General features: G+C 37.6%; 1 protein-coding gene across 2 annotated transcripts in view; it reads left to right on the top strand.

The window, feature by feature from the left end:
- Positions 1-23,584, top strand: part of LOC145683556 (phospholipid scramblase family member 5-like) — a 107,889-nt gene that overhangs the window by 65,678 nt on the left and 18,627 nt on the right. For both annotated transcript variants that reach the window (XR_014131149.1, XM_081754905.1), the window contains exon 7: positions 19,845-20,009. Coding sequence is in view for 1 of the 2 variants with exons in the window: in XM_081754905.1 (XP_081611031.1) it covers positions 19,845-20,009 (165 nt within the window). In the remaining variant the exon portion in view is untranslated. The remainder of the gene's footprint in view (positions 1-19,844; positions 20,010-23,584) is intronic.

Below are 23,584 nucleotides of genomic sequence, written 5' to 3'. Positions count from 1 at the left end.
GTGTGTTCTTATCGGCACCGTTTTCGTGCGCGTCTAAACCGTATTCTTGGCCCACTATTTCCTTAATGAGAATATATTGTGTTTGTGTTATACAAATGTGTTTCTGATTACCTAAAGGTTAAAATGTATGCATTAAATATATTCATTGCGTGTGTTAATCTAAGTCAAGTGATGACACATTAATAGTGCTATTGTGCATATTTCATAGTGTTATTTTTATTATTTAACAGGATAAGTATTGTCATATACTGCATGCATGTGTTACTATTTAATTTTTGTCGTAGTTACAATGTATTTAATATAGCGCAGTGCAAGGGTGCATTGGTTCCTTTTACAACCATCCGTTGCTAGTTTTACCTTTCCTGCTCCTCACGAGTTTTCTTTATGAGGCTATAAGAGACATTGGGAAATTGAAATACAACTCATATGAGACAGTGGATAAAAAAGGTTCTAACCCTACTCTTGCAGTGTGATTGACCCGCCTGCGACGGTGGGTACACAACCAAGTCTCTTTTCATTAATTCAAAAGCACCCGAACTTAGACACCATGAGTGTATATTGTTCCCTCATAGGATCGAACCCTGCTACTGTCATAAATGGCTTATCCCAATGGGAATACACGGTAATCGAACCCAAAACACTCATAAATGGCTTTCCCTCACAGGGACATTAGGAATAGGAATCCAGGACTGTCATAGTACATCGTTGTAAAGCTTATAGAATGCATATTTAAACTATGTAGAATTGATCCTTATTTGACCTACCGGATACAAGAAGAAGAAGGAAGTTGAAAACTTACAAAGAAGTTATTTATTTATCGATTTATTTATTATTGAAGAATTATAATTCTGTATACGCGCGCTGTATCACGGAGTTTACTGGAGGAAGTATACCATTGTATGAAAACTCATGCAATGTAATAGTTGTCCTCATTTGTTCCAACTGGAAAATTGCCTAATAGAAGTGAAATATGGGCCTTAACGACTTAACAAATTTAAGTAAAAAAACAAAACAAAAAAAACAAAAAAAAAAAAAAAACAGTGAACCGCCAGCTTACTTTACTGTATAATGTTAGTGTTCACTTTTTAATGAAATATACTTTAGAGAAATTGTGTTGAAAAGTCTATCACTCTCAGAGAGTGCATATGTGAATTTGCCAACATGGGCGCCACGTTTCCTAATACCCGATATTATTATATGTTGAGGATTGTTCAATATTTGGAACCTTATTCTTTATATTAATTGAAAGCAAACTCTTAGACAAGATTTTTTTTATATATATTTTATTACAAAATTTTTCCATGGTACACACTACAGTTTTATATCCAGTACAGTGTTGAATAGTTTCCATGTGTTAGAGATTACTTACATTAAAACGAATATATGCTAGACAACTTAACCCATATGCATTATGGTTAAAATAAGAATTACATGTACGAATATAAAGTATATACAACTATTTAAGTTCTGCTACATGCGACTGTAAATGAACTAGGCAATGTTTAACACTATTAAATTTAAATTTTCAAAGTTAATTAACATACTTGAGAATGTGTCATAAGCAGCTATAACATACATATATATATATATATATATATATATATATATATATATATATATATATATATATATATATATATATATATATATATATATATATATATATATATATATCTTTGCTTATAATATCACTTTTATTTCAATCATCGTCCATTACAACTTCCACAGAATTACAACTTGTACCTCTAGAATGAGTACAAGCATTTGTACATATCATTCCGTGCCTTCTGCATACGCAGTGTTGGGTAGCACATTGTGTTAGGCTGCATCCACATTTCACAAATTTTAATAAAGAGTTGGATGCTAGTGATTGAGTTACCTTCACTGTTGTCATGTTCGAGACGCAATTCCCATCCCGATCTACATTTTATTACCCATCCACTGTTGAACCTGATGATACACTCGTTGACTATGAAATTTGCATGCATCTACTGAGGGAGGCAGTCATTCTGGTTTCACCTGGGCTGTTCATTTTGTCACCCCTGATGTAACCATTCAAAACCAAATTTCGTTTAGTGCATTTCCTGAATTTCCAACATAAAGGTAGACCATAGTTTCGTGACCAGTAATGTTAACTTCTTCTTTCGATTTCTCAGCTGTCTTGAAATCAGCAGCATGTTTCTTTAACATCTCATTCCTCTTTAACATTTTGATAGAGTCACATTTCCCTAGGCCGTATGGCCTTGATGTTGTATCACTTTCGTCATTGAGTATGAAATACTATTCCAACGTCTGCTACTCTGTGCTCAAACGACTGTCTTTGATTTGGAAGAAGTGTTTTCTTACGAGTTCTGCACATACCCTCTTTCATTATTTGATACAAGCTGGCACGTGACAGATTATGGAAAGTCTTAACTTGCTAAATTCATACGTGTTTAATCGAAGTAAGTTTGCTTGAAGATGTGCAGTATGTCAGTGATGATCGGTCATGATCGTCATGGAATGTGTTGCATCAGCGCGCAAGTATCCTACAGCCATTGTAGGTGTTGACTAATTTTCTGGTCCTGCTAACACATCACTCCAGTAATGAGTGTCGATATTTTTCTCTGTCCAGAGACAAAGCGTACTGCACCAACAAAGATTGTCTATTATAATACGAAAATTAAGCAGAAACTTGATGAAGAAGTTTGCTCTCACATTCTTTTAGCACATGCTATGTTAGGGTGAGATGGAACATCAAGGCCATACGGCCTAGGGAAATGTGACTATCAAAATGTTAAAGAGGAATGAGATGTTTAAGAAACATTCTACTGATTTCAAGACAGCTGCGAAATCGAAGGAAGTTAACATTGCTTGTCACGAAATTATGGTCTACCTTTATGTTGGAAATTCAGAAGATACACTAAAGGAAATGTGGTTTCGAATGTTCACATTGTAACGATATTTGGAAGAGAGAATAAGAGAGAAAGATTTAAAAAAAAGCAGAACTCGAGACTTATGATATTATTTCAGTTTCGCAGCGCCGTAGTGCCAGAAAATGGAACTACGCTGTCTGTTGGTAGCGGATTCGGATTCGGGTTAATATAGCTACTTAAAGTATCAGGTGGAACACATCGAATTTTGAAGCTTTGCCTTGTTAAATAGAATACGCATAGCTATGGTTCGAAGGGACATTAACGTAAAGTGGATTAACACCGTGAAAAGAAATCTTACTTTTGAGTGTGATTTATATGATATTCTGCGTTAAAATATTATTGTGTTATGTTCCTCCTATAAGGTTTCGTCATGAGACATTTTGTGGGTGAAGTTACATTCCGTATTGAAGAAATTGGTTCTTTTCGAGTGATGTGATTAATGGTTGGCCAGTTTGCCTTACTTATTTGTTCGTTAAATTGAAATTCCACGACATATAGAAAATAATTTTCTCTCTATTTCTCGTAAGAACATTTGATTCTATGAAGAAGTGTAAAAATATAATATTTAGAGAGGAATACTGAAACACCCATATATGTGTTGTAAAAGGGACAAGCAGTTTTACTCATTGGTAAGTGACTCAATTACATGCTTTGATAATACATATAGATTAAATTCTGTTGTATGAATAGCGTTTGTAATATATCTATCTATCTATTCAAGTTGTCATATAAATATTTTCGATCATATATAGCTTTTTCTTTGCAATAAAATTACAATTAATATATTCATTTGACCTATGAACCCGATAGGTATTGAGTTAATTAGATTCGTAGCTTGTTATATTTTATTAAATCATATAATCATTATTCTAAAACAATTTAAATTCAATTGTAATTTCAGTGTAGTGAGTTTTGTAGGGCAGTTTTAATTGTTCCGGCTCACTTCCACCCAACGTCACTGCTATTCCATATTATATGGGACGGGGTACGTTGCAACATCAAGGGTGACAAAATGAACAGCCCAGGTGAAACCAGAATGACTGCCTCCCTCAGTAGATGCATGCAAATTTCATAGTCAACGAGTGTATCATCAGGTTCAACAGTGGATGGGTAATGAAATGTAGATGGGGATGGGAATTGCCTCACGAACATCGGTCACCAGTGAAGGTGGCTCAATCACCAGCACCCAATTATTTATTAAAATTTGTGAAATGTGGATGCAGCCTAACACAATGTGCTACCCTACACTGCGTATGCAGAAGGCACGGAATGATATGTACAAATGCTTGCACTCATTCTAGAGGTACAAGTTGTAATTCTGTGGAAGTTGACATGGACGATGATTGAAATAAAAGTGATATTATAAGCAAAGATATATATATCTGCTATAGCTGCTTATGACACATTCCCAAGTATGTTAATTAACTTTGAAAATTTAAATTTAATAGTGTTAAACATTGCTTAGTTCATTTACAGTTGCATGTAGCAGAACTTAAATAGTTGTATATATTTTATATTCGTACATGTAATTCTTATTTTAACCATAACGCATATGGGTTAAGTGGTGTGGCATATATTCACTTTAATGTAAGTAAGTTCTAACATATGGAAACTATTCCACACTTTACTGGATAGAAAAGTGTAGTGAGCACCATGAAAAAAATATTGTAATAAAATATATAAAAAATCTTGTTTAAGAGTTTGCTTTCAATTTATATAAAGAATAAGGTTCCAAATATTCAACGTATAATGATATCGAGTATTAGGAAACGTGGCGCCCATATTGGCAAATTCACATATGCACTCTCTGAGAGTAGTATACTTTTCAACACCGTTTCTATAAGGTATTTTTCATTAAAAAGTCAACACTAACACTCGACACTAACATTATACATTAAAATAAGCTGGCGGTTCACTGTTTTTTCTACTTAAATTTGTTAAGTCGTTAAGGCCCATATTTCACTTCTATTAGTCAATTTTCCAGTTGGAACAAATGAGGACAACTATTACATTGCATGGTGTTCTCATACAATGATATACTTCCTCCAGTAAACTCCGTGATACAGCGTGCGTATACAGAATTATAATTCTTCAATAATAAATAAATCGATAAATAAATAACTTCTTTGTAAGCTTTCAACTTCCTTCTTCATCTTGTATCCGGTAGATCAAATAGAGATCAATTCCACATAGTTTAAATATGCGTTCTATAAGCTTTACAGCGATGTACATCATGACACTGTGGTAGTTAGGATGGTCATAGGTCGCAGGACTTTCTTATATTCTGGTCTATTTCCTCCATTAAAATCGGCGATACAGCCCATGAAAGGACACCTTCCTCGGAGTAGATTTTAGTAGCTGTTGTACATTTTACACACAAATGTGTAAGGTATGCAACAACGAATTTTTGTTTTGCTGCTGTACAAACAGTGTTGTCAGAGATGAAATATTTTCGGAAATAATCCAGTTTATTTTTGTAATTTTTAAAAATTCCTTCTTTTTCTTCTTCTAATCTTTGGGTAAAATTGGAAACAATGTTACATCGTTGGAAGCAGCGTTCTATAAGTTTTACAAGGATGTCCGTCATGAGACTGTCGTGGTTAGGATGGTCGTAGGTCGCAGGGTGTTCTCATGTAATGATTTATTACTTCCATTGAAATCGGTGATACAGCCTGTATAGGATATCCCGTATTGGGACACCTTCTTCGAGCTATATCTCAGTGGTTGTTGTACATCTTACACACAAATATGTGAAGTATGTAATAATGAATTTTTCGTTGCGCAGCTATACTCACAGTCTTGCCAGAGACGAAATATTTTCTTAAAGAATCTAGGTTTTTGTGTTTTTTAAAATTTCTTGTTTTTGTTCTTCTAGTCGGTGGGCAAAAAGGGGAAACAATGTTATATGGTTGGAATCTACATTCTAAAAGCTTTACAAAAATGTATTAGTCATTGTTCTTTCTTAATTAGGAGAGGCAAAGGAGACGCATAAGTGAAACTTTGCGAATAATAGTGGCGGCCATGTTGGTAAATTGTCCATAGCGGCCTTACCCCACCTCAGAGAGTGGTAGATTTTTCGCCATCGTTTTCTTCAGCAATTTTTGCATAAGAACACGTTATTAGAAGTTGTATTGCAATTGGTTTCCGGTTTAGCCATTTTTTGACCTAACTTTGCTAATCTATAGCTGAAGAGAGAAATCTAGCTTATCATTTCGGTAAATCAACGAGAATGTAAGCGAAAATTTCGGCAGATGAGGAAGAGAGTACCAGTAGAACTAAGACATGCTTCTTTTTTTTAGCATATCAACAATTTTCCACATCAATATCAACATGCTTCAAACCTCCGCAAGATTTGTGTGTGAGGGATTCGCAAAGGAACGTAAGGATCTCCTATAACCTGGCAACTTATCTCTACGTTCCTTTGGAAAATTCCTCACACACACCTTGCGGAGGTTTGAAGCATACTTTTTTTTTCAATCGAGCAGATATGACTTCGAGTGTCTTGTTCTAAACCACACTCTCTACGTTGCATTGTTTTTGAATTACAGCCCTCTGAAGTTAATTTTTCCCACGCTTTCAGCATCTTTTATCGCCGAAACTATCCCTCAGTGACCAAAGTTCCAGATGACTTTTTTGCTTGTTTTGATGTCAGGAATCAGCTACCGAAGTTTGTTCTAAATAGGTTCTTACCACCCAGAATATATTATATACAGCGTATTTATAAATGAAAAGTGCGGTTTTAAAAAGTAATCATAAATCTATGTATTGCCTTGGCAAACCTTACAGTACAAGCAGCAGCAACTGTCAAATTTTCTAATGCACTAATCATAATTCTTAATTATGTTCACTTTTGATCATACAACAACAACACACCTAGTCGGTAATCAAATTCTTCTTACACTCGGTGTAGATTGTCTGTCGTGATAGTCTGCAGGTAGCGCATGAGAAACTTGGACACTTGTCACTGCTTACGGTATACGTTTTACCCGTGTAAGTTAAAAAAAATCAATTTATTATTAATTTTTTAAAACCAGACCATTCATTTATAAACAAGCTGTACATATGGGTATATATACAGTGAAACCTCTGAATAACGGACACTAATGGATCATGATTTTTTGTCCTTTACTGAGAGGTGTCCGTTACAGAGAAGTTACAGGAATTTAATTTCTCATAACGGTAGTTGTATGCAGTAATACATAGTAAATACATTATGTATGAGCGTAAATACGTAAAATTCAATATGAAAATACTCTATTTAGGAGAGGATTGAATTACTTGGAGGGATGAAGGAGAACTTCATTCTCTTATTATTAAAAAAAAAAAAAAAAAACTAAATCTAACGAACCCACAAATTATGCGCACAATACGACAAGGCACTCTCTTTTGCACTGCATCTAGGGTATACTAATAAAGAATAATATGCCAAATATGTTTGGATATTTTCCTACGTGGGGCAGGAAAAGCGTTTTTCATTTATTTCAAATTCTCAGACCCTTTTTAAAAGATGCATTAGAAACCAACTAATCGGCTAAACTCTTTTGCAAGTTATTGGAAGTGCATATTTTTAGTGACCCAGCCCCAATCACAAAGAATACCCTCTTAGAGAAAGTGAAAAAGGAAGCAGGGAAAACTCCAACCCATACTTGTTCCAGTTTCATAAATAAAAGAAAAATGCTGCTTTTCCAAAAAAAGAAAAAAGTAAGAGTAAATATTGCTGGTTGAAAATGTTATTGTAAAGCACTGTTTGTTTGTTATCTATAAAATTATCGGGAAAGATGCAAGGCCCAGAGGAAAAAGGACTACATTTTTCTAAGGAAAGGAAGATCTTGCACATAGAATTCCTGGCCATACGATGACCCTACACGAGTGTTATTGCTTATGAAGGTTTTCTGCTATTTCCACCAGAAAGCAGTTTATTGTGGACAGAAAAAAAAGAATAATTTCAAGTACAGTCTGAAGCTGTTCTGTTTAACGGCTACGAGGTCTAGACTCATAATAGATACACTTGTGGGGGAAAGACGTGTTTGTCTACTGTAATAATTCCTGTCCGAGAATAGTTCCTGTTTGTTATGAAGAGGTTATTGAAACGCTTGGGGGGAAGGACTGTCCGCGTCCGTATCTTAGAGTGTCCGTAAAAGGGAGGGTTTTGTTCCGTAAGAGAACATATATTTTTGCCGGGACAAAAAAAATCTGTCCCTATTATAGAGGTGTCCGTTAAGAGAGGTTTCACTGTATATATATATAATGTTCACCACGAAAAACCACGCAATTGACAAGAAAATCTACAACCAAAGGTCAATGACCGAAATCTAGTCTAAAATTGCAAATTCAGTCTTTGGGTTGTTGACTTGATTTTAGTTTAGCGTCCCTTTCAGCAGCGAGGCTATATGAGACGTGGATCTACTGATTAACGTGGAATCCGAACCACATGAGCTCCCGCCGGGAATCGAACCCGGGTCACCCACGCCAAAGGCGCGTACGCTAACCGCTTAGCCACGAGGGAACTAAAGTGGTCTTTGGATTAGAAGCTAAAGTGGTAAATTTTATAGAGGTACCAGAGATACCTCTATAAGTGATGAAAAATGACAGAAAGCTGTTGGAATGTGAGTATTGAGAAGAGTAAAGAGAGTTAACTGGGTCGAACGAAAAACGCATGAAGAAGTGTTTGGCATAGTAGGGGAAAAAGAACAATTTTAGATGTAATTGACAAGTAGAAAAGAAACTGGTTCGGGCTTTGGCTGAGCAGAAACTACCTCATTGGGGAGAAACTGGAGGGTATGGTAACAGGAAAAGGCGGAAAGTACGACAGAGGTACAGTATTAAAAAGAAAAAATCGTACGTGATGACGAAGAGATTAGCTGAACACCGTAGTGGATGGAAGATTTTCAGTTAAGGTAAGTGACCTGTCAATATTTACAGAATACCTATCATGAAGATTTGTAATTTTTTCAAAAAAACTTTGGTCGGGAGGGCTAAATACACGAGAAGTGAAAAATACTCCTGCACAAATACCAGTAATTCACATTAATCACGCCGTGAGTCATACCCTGGGGGTATTTTATTGCTTCGGGAGGGAGGAATTCCTCCGGGATCACTCCCTGAAATATTCAATGAAATAAATATATTTATCTCATGCCTCTCATTCAGTTCTTAGGCCAACTTTAGACGGAAGCATTTATCGTAGCAAAAATCCTATCATCGATATCCTACCGTGTAAAGTAGCAAATGCTATAGCATTTCACATGCCATGGCATATTCTATGACATTTCTTGTCAATAGAACCAGCTCTATTTCTCAGCATTTTCCCCAGCATTTTTGGTCCGATTGCAGCGCCGTGGTAGGGGCCGCGGTGGCTCAGTGGTAGAGCGTTCACCTCTGGTGCTTGAGGTCCCGGGTTCGATCCCAGACCCCGCCAAGTGAACTTCGTGGTGGACAAACACCGTGTGCGTGGGTTATCTCGGGGTTCTCCCGTTTCCTCCCACTTTCTTCATTCCACCATTTCATTCATTTCTCATAATCACCGTCTCCTTTAGCCTAACCGGCATAATCGTGGGACGTAAAACTTAAAGATTTCATTTTTTTCATTTTTGCAGCGCCGTGGTGTGTGAAAACGGACCGAAAGATTTTGTGCCAAATATCCATGTTCTTGCTTTGTATGGGAAATTGAATTGTAGTAAAGAAAAATGAGTTGGAGTAGGGATACTATTATTATGCTGACTGAAAAATATGAGGAACATCCTTGCTTGTACAAAGAATTTTTCGAAGGCTTTGTTATCCATACCCAGGAAGTTGTTGAATGCAATAGCATCCTCAGACTTCAGTTTTTCTCTACCATAGAGAGAACTCAAACATTACCATCCCTTCGCTACAACGAATTCTTTGACCACATCCTTTGTGATTTTCGTTTTTAAATATAACTGGCGAAAACTGTTGTTACAACTACTATAGCTTTAGCTACCACAGGCTTTAGTTTCGGAGCCATAATTGCGTTTTTCTCCAGTGATTTGTTTGCTACGTCACGACAAGATGCTTATCAAAATGCTACGGTGAAAAAGTATCATATACCTTCAATGCCATAGAATATTATACGAGATTTATAGCAGAACATCTGCTACGAGAAATGCTACGATAGATGCTTCCGTCTAAAACTAGTCTTAATTTCATTAGTACTTGCTAGCTCTTACACGAATACCCAGAATAACAAAGTTCGTCCCAACTTTAATTGGAATTCACAGTTTTTGATACTTGTTTTGTACCTTTCTGGTTTTCACCTTTTCTAAATCCGTGTGTGTTTTACGCTACTCTTCCTACTTTGATTGCGGTCATTCTGTTCTACTTGTTATACAGGGTGTCCAATATACAATGAAACCCGGAGTTTGGGGTAGTAGAACTTTTGAACCTGAAGAGATACACAAGTAATGGTTATACCAAAATGAAGCCTTGATTATGCATATGTTTTTAAACTAGGAAGCAATGATTGAAGTACACTGGGAACCACACAGTATTGCCAGATGTAACCTAAGGAATTAAGCAATTTGTTGCAAAACATGTAAATTGACTCATAACTCATACGTCTGGATGTTCTGTCGCTAATTTTTAGTTTTAGTTGGAGTAGCTTGGGAACTATTGAGCAGAAAAAATAATTTTCATTTCCACCGATAACTAATAGGATGAGACCTCTGTAAGCGGGAACTAGGGAAATCGAAGTTTTCATAAATTAACGCTCTGAATTGGCAACTCTGCTGATGTCTCAGTGTATCAAAAGGTGTGTTAAGGATCTGTCCACATTATGCAATTCCTGAAAACAATGAAAAACAAACATTGAAATTATTATGGTAAAATTTTTACTTACATGCACCCGGCAACACTACTATTCATTTCTATGGAGCTATTTAAAGCAAAGGTATACAAGAACAATTCTCGAACTATTCAAGGCATAGAAACGAACATTCGCAGTGCCATTGAGAACATTAACACTTCTAATCTTCGTAAAGTTGCTGTCAACCTGGTGAAACGTGTGAACCAATGTTTGAATCAAAACAGGGGACACTCCCAGCATCCACTGTAAAGCTGGTAACTCATTTCTGATAGTAGCAGTGTTGCCGGGTGTATGTAAGTAAACGTTTTAACATGATAATTTCAATGTTTTTTTTATTGTTTTCAGGAATTGCATAATGTAGACAGATCTTTAGCACACCTTTTTATGCACTGAAACATCAGCAAAGTTGTCAATTCAGAGTGTTCCTTTATGGAAACTACGATTTCCCTAGTCCCTCTTTACAGAGGCTTCATCCGATTAGTTATCGGTGGAAATGAAAAATTCTTTTTTCTGCTCAATAGTTTCCAAGCTACTCCAACTAAACAAACTGAAAATTAACGACAGAACATCCATACGTATGAGTTATGAGTCAATTCACATGTTTAGCAACAAATTGATTAACACCTTCGATTACATCTGGCAATACTGTGTGGTTCCAAATGTACTTCAATTATTGCTTCCTAGTTTAAAAACATATGCATGAACAAGGCTTCATTTTGGTATAACCATTATTCGTGTATCACTTCAGGTTCAAAAGTTCTATCCCAAACTCCGGGTTGCATTGTATATTGGACACTCTGTATTTTGTCTACGATCGAGTAATCACCGACCAATTTAAACCATTTAGTAGTTACCAAGAAATCTGTGTAAAAATTTTACTTAAAAGATGTGCATCTTCTGTATCACTCATTTTTACCTGTTTTCTGCATTTCTTGGTATCCGATTTTCATAAAACGATTAAAACGAATTTGAAATAAAATATATAGAACTTATTACAAATACATGGGTTTAGAAGTAAATGCAGATAAAACTAAATACATGGAAGTGCGTCGGGACCGGAATACAGCAAATTATAGATGCGTTAAAATATTAAATAATACTTTCGAAAAAGTGGATAGTTTCAAATATCTAGGATCAATATTAGCAGAGGAAAATCATATTCACGAAGAAATTAAATGTCGACTAAAAGCAGGGAATTCGTGTTACGATTCGGTTCAAAATCTCTTGTCGTCGCGAATTCTGTCGAGAAATTTGAAGCTTAAAATATACAAAACGGTAATCATGCCTGTTGTTCTGTATGGTTGCGAAACATGGTCACTTACTCTGAGGGAAGAACATAGACTGAAAGTATTTGAGAACAAGATCCTGAGACGAATATTCGGACCCAAGAGGAACGGGAATGGGGAATGGCGGAAACTTCATAACGAGGAACTACATAATTTATATGGTTTACCCAACATTGCTAGGGTCGTGAAGTCTAGGAGGCTTAGGTGGGCGGGTCATGTAGCTAGAATGGAAGAAAGTAGAAACGCTTTCAAAGTCTTGACAGGAAGACCAATCGGAAAACGACCATTAGGAAGACCTAGGCGCAGACAGATGGGAGGACAGTATTAAGATGGATCTCGCAGAGATTGGAATACAAAGTAGAAACTGGATGCAGTTAGCTAAGGATAGAAGTCAGTGGAGAGCTTTTGTGAATGCGGCATTGAACCTCCGGGTTCCATAGGCCATAGAGTTAGTTATTACAAATACATAAATTGTACTTCTATATTATTATATTACATAAAGATGCATTAGGTCTGGAAAAATGCAAGGAAAATTTTTGGAGGACAAGCCCTCACCTAGCCCCACTTTACCTACTGGGTTTGAGCATAAAAGTATAGTTTTTACCATAGAAGTTCGAACATAAAGAAATAAAGAAAATATTTGAAAAGTATATTAGAAAACGTTTCTTGTGGCTGGAAAATTAATTCAAAATGCTTGATACACTTGAAATCCATGGTAGAGACAAGGTATTTCATTGCCCACCTTGGGAACATTCAAAGAGTGTACGTTGAGTCTTACACCTTAAACTCTTCAAAAACAAGTCAGATAATTTAAGTTTGTAGCCGAAGGAATGAAAAGCAAGCAATTTTATTTTTTAAAAAATACAATTTATTGTCACTAGTTTCAGTTTTCTCTCATCATTACTTAATATTCGTTCTGCTGACGAGGCTGACCCTACATAAGCTACAGGTTTGGTACTTAAATGCATGGTTTGTTTAAGCCATTAACAGTGAATAGAAAGGAGAATTTCTGTGTACAAAACTTGTTCCAAAACAACCAAGAAAGCGTTCAAAGAGAGAGAGAGAGAGAGAGAGAGAGAGAGAGAGAGAGAGAGAGAGAGAGAGAGAAGCGATAGGTACAGTCTCGTTTAAAAGGACTGGCTAACCAGCTTTATTTGACACGCTTTGCACTCTTACCTATAGTTGGGATTAAATCAATTAAAATGCCGATTTTCTTTAGTCAATTGAGATTTTTAAACCAAGAAAACACACAAAGAGAAACGAAAAGTACAGTCTTATTTAAAGAACACTGGCTAACTACCTTAATTGACACGCTTTGCATTCTTACCTACGGTTGGAATTAAATCAAGTAAAATGCTGATTTTCTTTAGTCAATTGAGATTTTTCAATCAAGAAAGCGTTCAAAAAGAAACGAAAAGAAGAGTCTTGTTTAAAGAACAGTGGCTAACTACCTTTAATTTTCACGGTTTGCAGTCTTACATACGGTTGCAATTAAATCAAGCAATACGCCGATTTTCTTTAGTCAATTGAGATCTTTCAACCAAGAAAGCGTGCAGAGAGAAACGAAAGGTAGAGTCTAGTTTAAACAACACTGGTTAACTACCTTTAATTGACACATTTTGCACTCTTACCTACGGTTGGAATCAAATGAAGCAAAATTCTGGTTTTCTTTAGTCAATTGAGATTTTTCAACCAAGAAAGCGTTCAAAGTGAAACATAACGTAGAGTCTTGTTTAAAGAACACTGGCCAACTACTTTAATTGACACGCTCAAGCAAAATGTTGATTTTCTTCAGTCAATTGAGATTTTTCAACCAAGAAAGCACACAAAGAGAAACGTAAGGTACCGTCTTGTTTAAAGAACACTGTCTAACTACCTTTAATTGACATGCTTTGCACTCTTGCCTACGGTTGGAATTATGTCAAGCAAAATGCCGATTTTGTTTAGTCAGTCGAGATATTTCAATCAAGAAAACACACAAAGAGAAACGAAAGGTACAGTCCTGTTTAAAGAACACTGGTTAACTACTTTTATTTGACACGCTTTGCACTCTTACTTATGGTTGGAATTAAATCAATTAAAATGCCGATTTTGTTTAGTCAATCGAGATCTTTCAACCAAGAAAACATACAAAGAGAAACGAAAGGTACAGTCTTGTTTAAAGAACACTGTCTAGCTACCTTTAATTGACACGCCTACTCTTGCCTACGGTTGGAATTAAATTAAGCAAAGCAATCCGATCTAGATGATTTTTCCAGCTGATTTTGACTGCAGTTCTGTTTCACCTCTTAGGAAATGAAGGCATTTTTCAAGTGCTCCTTTCTGGTTTGGTATGTACATTTTCCTGCTGAGGACTCAAATTTTCTTTTACAGTTTTCTGTACTCGACAAGAAAATTTAATGATACACCTCCACTCTTCCTTCACATCCACTTCTTCCTGAAAACAGAAACCCCAAATGTTTGTAGGGTAACAAAAAATGTCACTTTCTCAATTCTGTCTAACAATCATACTCGCGCTTTAAACACATACCCTGTATTGCTATCGCTATTAGAATAACTAAAAATTATGAAGCGTGTCAAGGTCATTGACATCGTTGCCAAAAGTCAATACAGATTTTCTCAGTTGTTTAACGACAACTTTTATATATACAAAGGGTACTAGGACAATTTTGCAATACGACACAAGCATGTGTCACAGGAGTTTGCTCCTTGGTATATGCTGAGACATGTATATACTTGCACTAACAGCTGCGGCAATCGATGGGCTGAGTTATCCATTAGCAGTGATAATCTAAAGTGCTTGCTACGGCATTTTAGTAATGAAATGTGATACAAGCACTTTTGCAGTATAACGTCGCCGGTCGTACGACTATTTTCAGGTGGTACAGAAAATTCCAAAGGGGAAATTTCACTCTGGAGGATGCTGAGAGGACGGGAAGGTCACAAACGTCAGTTACAGGTGAAAACATTACTGCTGTTAGGGAAATGCTTAACAAAGACAGGCAAGTGACCTACCAGCAGCTTAGAAATACCTTATACCTAAATGCACCAGCAATTCGTTCGTTCGATTCTGCGTGGTCATTTGCTCGTGGAGAGACTTTGTTATCTCTGGGTGTCCGCATAGTCTGACTATAGGCCAGATGACACGACGTGTTATATGGTAACGCGTGATGCTGCAAATGTTTGGTAACATCGTGACAAGTGACGACAAGCGCGATGCTGCAAATATTTGATAACATCGTGACAAGTGACGACAAGCGCGATGCTGCAAATGTTTGATAACATCGTGACAAGTGACGACAAGCGCGATGCAGCAAATGCTTGGTTACATCGTAACAAGTGACGACAAGCGCATTGCTTCAAATGCTTGGTAACATCGTGACAAGTGACGACAAGCGCGATGCTGCAAATACTTGGTAACATCGTGAGAAATGACGACAAGCGCGATGCTGCAAATGTTTGGTATCATTGTGACAAGTGACGACAAGCGTGATGCAGCAAATGCTTGGTTACATCGTGACAAGTGACGACAAGCGCGATGCAGCAAATGCTTGGTTACATCGTAACAAGTGACGACAAGCGCATTGCTTCAAATACTTGGTAACATCGTGACAAGTGACGACAAGCGCGATGCTGCAAATGCTTGGTTACATCGTAACAAGTGACGACAAGCACGATGCTTCAAATGCATGGTAACATCGTGACAACTGACGACAAGCGCGATGCTGCAAATACTTGGTAACATCGTGAGAAGTGACGACAAGCGCGATGCTGCAAATACTTGGTAACATTGTGAGAAGTGACGACAAGCGCGATGCTGCAAATGTTTGGTATCATTGTGACAAGTGACGACAAGCGTGATGCAGCAAATGCTTGGTAACATCGTGACAAGTGACGACAAGCGCGATGCAGCAAATGCTTGGTTACATCGTAACAAGTGACGACAAGCACGATGCTTCAAATGCATGGTAACATCGTGACAACTGACGACAAGCGCGATGCTGCAAATACTTGGTAACATCGTGAGAAGTGACGACAAGCGCGATGCAGCAAATGCTTGGTTACATCGTAACAAGTGACGACAAGCACGATGCTTCAAATGCATGGTAACATCGTGACAACTGACGACAAGCGCGATGCTGCAAATACTTGGTAACATCGTGACAACTGACGACAAGCGCGATGCTGCAAATACTTGGTAACATCGTGAGAAGTGACGACAAGCGCGATGCTGCAAATGTTTGGTATCATTGTGACAAGTGACGACAAGCGTGATGCAGCAAATGCTTGGTTACATCGTGAGAAGTGACGACAAGCGCGATGCAGCAAATGCTTGGTTACATCGTAACAAGTGACGACAAGCGCATTGCTTCAAATACTTGGTAACATCGTGACAAGTGACGACAAGCGCGATGCTTCAAATGCTTGGTTACATCGTAACAAGTGACGACAAGCGCATTCCTTCAAATGCTTGGTAACATCGTGACAAGTGACGACAAGCGCATTGCTTCAAATGCTTGGTTACATCGTAACAAGTGACGACAAGCGCATTGCTTCAAATGCTTGGTAACATCGTGACAAGTGACGACAAGCGCGATGCAGCAAATGCTTGGTTACATCGTAACAAGTGACGACAAGCGCATTGCTTCAAATGCTTGGTAACATCGTGACAAGTGACGACAAGCGCATTGCTTCAAATGCTTGGTAACATCGTGACAAGTGACGACAAGCGCATTGCTTCAAATGCTTGGTAACATCGTGACAAGTGACGACAAGCGCGATGCAGCAAATGCTTGGTTACATCGTAACAAGTGACGACAAGCGCATTGCTTCAAATGCTTGGTAACATCGTGACAAGTGACGAAAAGCGCATTGCTTCAAATGCTTGGTTACATCGTAACAAGTGACGACAAGCAAGATGCTTCAAATGCATGATAACATCGTGACAACTGACGACAAGCGCGATGCTGCAAATACTTGGTAACATCGTGAGAAGTGACGACAAGCGCGATGCTGCAAATGTTTGGTATCATTGTGACAAGTGACGACAAGCGTGATGCAGCAAATGCTTGGTTACATCGTGACAAGTGACGACAAGCGCGATGCTGCAAATACTTGGTAACATCGTGACAAGTGACGACAAGCGCGATGCAGCAAATGCTTGGTTACATCGTAACAAGTGACGACAAGCGCATTGCTTCAAATGCTTGGTAACATCGTGACAAGTGACGAAAAGCGCATTGCTTCAAATGCTTGGTTACATCGTAACAAGTGACGACAAGCACGATGCTTCAAATGCATGATAACATCGTGACAACTGACGACAAGCGCGATGCTGCAAATACTTGGTAACATCGTGAGAAGTGACGACAAGCGCGATGCTGCAAATGTTTGGTATCATTGTGACAAGTGACGACAAGCGTGATGCAGCAAATGCTTGGTTACATCGTGACAAGTGACGACAAGCGCGATGCTGCAAGTACTTGGTAACATCGTGACAAGTGACGACAAGCGCGATGCTGCAAATGTTTGGTAACATCGTGACAAGTGACGACAAGTGCGATACTGCAAATGCTTGCTAACATCGTGACAAGTGACGACAAGCGCGATGCTGCAAATGCTTGCTAACATCGTGACAAGTGACGACAAGCGCGATGCTGCAAATGCTTGCTAACATCGTGACGTAAGGCTTGGTTGTACTATTATGACATACCGACCAAGACTCAGAACAAGGTTTGGGTCTTTGGTGATAAGGATACACCTGTAGGTGTTAGAAAATCCCGATCGGTAAAAGAAGAAAATGATAAGTGTATTTTTCAAATCGAGTGGAATTGTGAAGAGTGTTGTCTTGGACACACAAAAGACAGTCACAGCTAAGTGGTACACTGAATATTACCTGCCTAAAGTCATCGAATCTACGCAGAACCTACCAGCAAATTCAAGAATGGGCACTTGGTTCCTCCATCACGACAATGTTGAAACTTGTGAGCGTTCTCCTTACAGTCTAGACCTTGCTTCCTGCGACTTTGTACTGTTCTCGTAAGTGAAAATGAAGGTGAAACTGATGCGATTTTCTAGTGATGAGGATCTTCTCAGGGCTTGAGACAACGAGTGCTTCTTACTCCCTAGCGAAACTTGGCAGATCTGGTTTAGCAATTGATTTCAGAGGGTCGAGAAGTGTATTGAACCTAGTGGAAGTTATATATATATATATATATATATATATATATATATATATATATATATATATATATATATATATATATATATATATATATATAATAAAACAAAACTATATTTCGAAAGTTTCCTGGTGCCCTTTGTACTTACAATATCCATCTGTACATGCGTACCTTAACATTTATTTTCGGTTTCATGTTATGAGCTTAATGTAATCTTAGCTCACAAGAAACCTAAGTGAGTTGAATGAGTCTTTCAACTTACAAGTTTGAATATAAACTCATCTCACATACTTCACTTGCAGCATGAGTTGAGCTGAAGCAGCTCCTTTAAAAAAATCTCAAACTAGGAAGGTACCCCATGCTTTAAGCGTCTATGGACCACTGATGATGGGCAATTAGCGACATCTCGCCAAAAAATTGGCTGCCCCGAAGCGACTATTCACGGTGGCCTTACTTCCGTTTGGAAAATTATACCACCAGCGGCAGGGACGCGACAAAATGCCAATGAACAACAAAATTACTCTCTCAAAATATGTTAAATCGCCTATATGCGTGATTTATTTACATTAAGCTGCGTCTAAAAAGCACTAATAAAAGTACCAAGTACACCCGGGTGGGCGCGAACCACCAACCTTATGATTACAAAACGCGTGTTGTTCCCACTTCACCACGAAGGCGATGAAAAAAAACCTCGCTTGTAGAGGAATAAATCATTGAGGTCTTAATTTGGCCAGTTAGAGTACTCCTTTAATCGCGTATATTCGACGATAATCGTTTGGGATAAGATAAAATGCGTTCGCCATGTAATTTTATAACAAAATGACGTGCGTCTATTTACTTTATTTCATAGTTCTCCCATATTCACTTACGGCGAGAGTTGACATTTAAATTCATACAATTATACGCACATATCTCAAGATTTTTCACTTCATGATGTAGAGGCAGAGGTTACTCCTGATACCCGGAGCTCACTTTAGGAACAATTCATCAGGAAAATAATATACTGGATAATAATAACCTCATGCACATGATTGGCGATAGTTCGTGTTTGTCACTTCGCGATTGTCCACGACGAATCGAAGAAGCGCGCACCAAAACGAAGTCCTCGCTGCTACGCGGTGGTAACTTTAATACCTCGACTCTAGATATCTGTTTCGACTCGATAAAATGTGCCGCCAATGGCACACTAGCAGCGATCCTTCGACGCGTCACCACATCGAGGATCGACATTTACCGGCAAGTGAGCCACAAGGTGTTGGCAAATTTACGGCTTGGGGTACTTTTTGCTTGCACTTCTCAGATTGTTAATTCTGTGAGCACATTTAGCCTTTCATAAGAACGTGAGTAGTGGTTGAAAAGTTGGTATTGTTTCAATATGTTCACACTGCTAACTAGAAAATGTAAATTTCTGAATATGAAGTTAATCGTGGGAGGACCTACGAAGATTTTCATGACTTGTTTTTCCACATTTAATTGCAAAGTATTTATACAAAAAATTAAAATATTGTTCAAATAAATTGTTTAATAAATTCTTAGATTCATGTTGGAACGTTCTTTGCAAATATTTTCTGTAATTTTATTTCATTTATCTGTATAATTTTATTTCTCTCTGTTTTTTTTTTTTTTTTTTTTGTAACAGGTAATGGAAGTATTTGCACCACCAGGCACTCATGTGGGGACAGTAGAAGTACAAAAGGGTATTTGTTACACACAATTTATGTTAATGAATGCATCAGGTGATATTATATTTAAAGTCAAAAGTCGATTTATTTCTTCCTATTGCTATGGAGATGTAGATTTTCAGGTAAGTCGTTTCGTATAAATTGGTAGGAATTTAGTTTCAGACCAGTGGGTTTTGACTAAGGATGGGCAAAACCGGTTTTTATAAAAAAAACAGAAACCGGCTACTAGAAAAACCGAAATCCGGAAAACCGAAATTTCGATTTTCAAAAACCGGTTCGGTTTACACCGAAATCGGTTTCGGTTTCTTCTATAACCGGCTTAGGTTTTCTCCAAAACTGGTTTGGTTTTACCCGAAAGTGGTTTCGGTGAAAACTTTTGGAACACACATAACACTGTTTCAGCGGAAACGGAATCGGTTTCCGGAGAACAACGAAACACTATTCTGGTCAGAAATAGAACCAATTTTGAAAAAAAGGAAACAGGAACCGGTTTTGAAGAAAACCGGATCCGGTGAAAAAGCAAACTGGTTTTTGAAAAATCGAAACCGGTTTGAGAGAAAAACCGTTTTTTTTCAATTTTCAAAAAAGGAAAACCGAAAACCCAAAAATCTGTTTTTGTGCCCAACACTAGTTTCGATTCACAGTGTGAAACTACGGTAGAGTCTTAAATACACGAATTCAATATTATAGTATTAACTGCAGGATAGCTAAACGTTCAACCTATTCTCGGAAATTTTACGAGGTTGAAGTTCAATTTATCAGATGAACCTTTATCCTGCAGCATAGTTCAATATTCAACTAAACAAATGAACTTTCGACCTATAGCAGAGTTAAACATTCAACGAATCAACGGAGCTTTACATTTTTTTTTTTTTTTTGCAAATTTAGTATAATTTTGAAGTGATCTTACAAACTTGAATATAATTTATCCTGATATTGAATTTGGACCCTCCGAAAAGTTACGGATATCTCGAAATAAATTCCTACGTATGTGCCTGCCTTGAGTTTGCAGTCGACATTAGGTTTTCGTCTTTGCAAAAAAATAAAACCTTATTAAAAAACTATTTCTTTTTCGTCCAGTTTGGTTCCATAAAAGTTACTTCAAGTTAGCACCACTGTTATATTATCTTTCTGCTAGTTTTAAGATGAATTGGCATCAATATTAAAACATATTTGTGTGCGTGTGTAAAATAAAACCCTGCATGTATAAAAAAACTAATCTGAAAATTGTCTTTAGCATAATTTCACACGGTTTCAAAGATATCACGCAATTTTCTTTTGCCTTATAAAGATCAAAATCTATTTCTGATTGGACAGATTCAGTAGTACGCCCTCAATCAACCAATCAGAAGCTTTCTTGTTGTTGAGTAAACATTTTTCAGCTAGCTATTGTCAAGATCGTTCGCAAACTACCGTGAAAGAAAAAGTGGATAGTTTTCTAGCAGTTAAACATTGATCACGGCTTAACTTAGCAACAAAAAAAAAAAAAAAAAATATATATATATAGCATGTAGCTACTTAAAGATCTAAAATTAACGTGTTCAATATGAGGAGTGATGAGAAGGTAAGACCACAAAGCCTTCAGTAAAACGTATATATATAGGTTAAACCTACCTAACTTCGTGATAGCATACCTTATTCCGTGAGGGTGTGTACCTAATTTCGTGATACGGTAGTGTACTCACGTTACATTAATTGTCACCGTCTGTATCACTGTCAGTTGTCATTGCACATATGCTGCCGATGAAAATGGTTATGTCAGATGAATTAAGATTCTGTCACTTTTCATGAAACCACCGTAAACAGAAGCAACACTGTATACAGGAGCTGCGATTCTTTCCCGAACTGTCAGTGGTAGAGCGTTCACCTCTGGTGGATGGGGTCCCGGGTTCAATCCCAGCTCCCGCCCAAGTGAACTTTGAGGTGGACAAACCCCGTGTGCGTGGGTTTCCTGTAAGAAGGGGGGTTCTCACGTTTCCTTCCATTTTCTTCATTCCACCATTTCATTTATTTCTCATTATCACCGCCTCCTTTTGCCTCATCAGCATAATCGTGGGACGTAAAACTCAAACATTTCATTTAATTTTTTTTCTTTCCCGAACTGTAGCTCTTGCTACAATTAGCGCACAAGTCAGCAGTTTGCTTACGCTGACACTTGTTCTTTTTTTAGGTGGAGAATCACGTTGCACTGTAGTGACATTTGCCGTCGACATTGTGGCCTGATCAGGAAATTGAACTGTTTGTACGCCAGACGTCGAATTCGACCCACTGTTAAACCAAATTTCATTTCATACATTTGGATAATGAAGTTCTCTAATTTTATTTCACATTCCGCTGAAAGTGCAAATGGTCGTCCCATTTTTCCACTGCTCACACTGTCTTTGTCTCCATAGCAACGGTTCAAATAGTATTTCATTGTGCTCCACGGGATACAGAAGAATGACAGCTTTATAAATAGTGCATTTTTTCTAACACTTTTTACACAGCACTCCTAACACTTCCCATCGAAGAGGTCTCCCTCCTTTTTTGACATACCCCGTATACTGTTGTATTTTCCTGTCTTTTTTCCACACACTTACGTTGTACTCGAGCCATCCTGGCACACAATTTCATAAGAATATGATGCAATTTGATAAGCGTCTTTTGCTTTGCAGTTGCACTTCTGTTTCAAGGTTATACACAAAATGACGACCAGAATGCTTTAAGAGTCAATGTCTGTAACAATAGCTACGCAATGACACCATGAACACACAGAAAATATTGGTCTTCGAAGGTTACTTGACTGAGAACCGCTTTCTATCCTGTGTACCAACATACATCCTGAGTGTCGTCTGCACGGTAACAGTTGCCACTGCAAAACCTTTTCACCACTTGTCGATATTCCTGCTCTTTTTTGAGCACGGCTGTAACTCTATCTATAATGCGTACCTTCCTTTGTGAAGAATAATTTGTCTCGTATCACGAAATAAGGTATATCACTTAGTTAGGTAGGTTTACCCTATCTCTCAATCAATCAATCAATCAATCAATCAATCAAGTACATACATTAAGTTATTTTTCGACATAGTTTCGATATCGGTTGAGACACTTTTCGAATTATGGGATGAGTTTGAAGATTCCCTTCTGGTAAAAATTTTGAATTCCATGTTAAGAGTCCTCATCCCGGCGAAATTAAAATACCGCTAATTTTACAGTAATTATGTGATATCTTCAAATAGATAGAAGATAATTGAAATGCGGGACAAGAGCGCCCTAGACAATATTATTTTGTGTGAGGTATCGTTATCACAAGTCATCTAGTGGCTTTCCGTTTCCAGCTGTTTAGGAACGCGAAAATAAATGCCGATTTTCAAAATGGCTCTAAATCAAAAGCAGATAAGTGGGTCGTGATAACGATATCTCATGCAAAATGATATGATCTAGGGTGCTCTTGTTCCATATTTCGATTATCTTTTATCTATGTGAAGATATCACATAATTACTGTAAAATTAGCGGTGTTTTAATTTCGCCGGGATGAAGTCTCTTAAGCCACGCTGTCACGAAGTGTTTCACCTCCTCGTCTGAGGCGGAGTGATAGCATCCTAGATGCTCCAATTCTGACATCAGATCCCGTAATGTGACTGCCTTGTTGTCCTAAATCAGCTCCTCCACACGAGCTGTGTTCAAATCTGTTGACGCTATACAGGTTCGGCCACG

Source organism: Thermobia domestica, chromosome 4, assembly GCF_964235325.1.
Source record: "Thermobia domestica chromosome 4, izTheDome1.hap1.1, whole genome shotgun sequence".
Taxonomy (NCBI): Eukaryota; Metazoa; Arthropoda; class Insecta; order Zygentoma; family Lepismatidae; genus Thermobia; species Thermobia domestica.
Note: the sequence above shows the minus strand (reverse complement) of the source record. Positions and strands in the feature narration are given on the sequence as shown.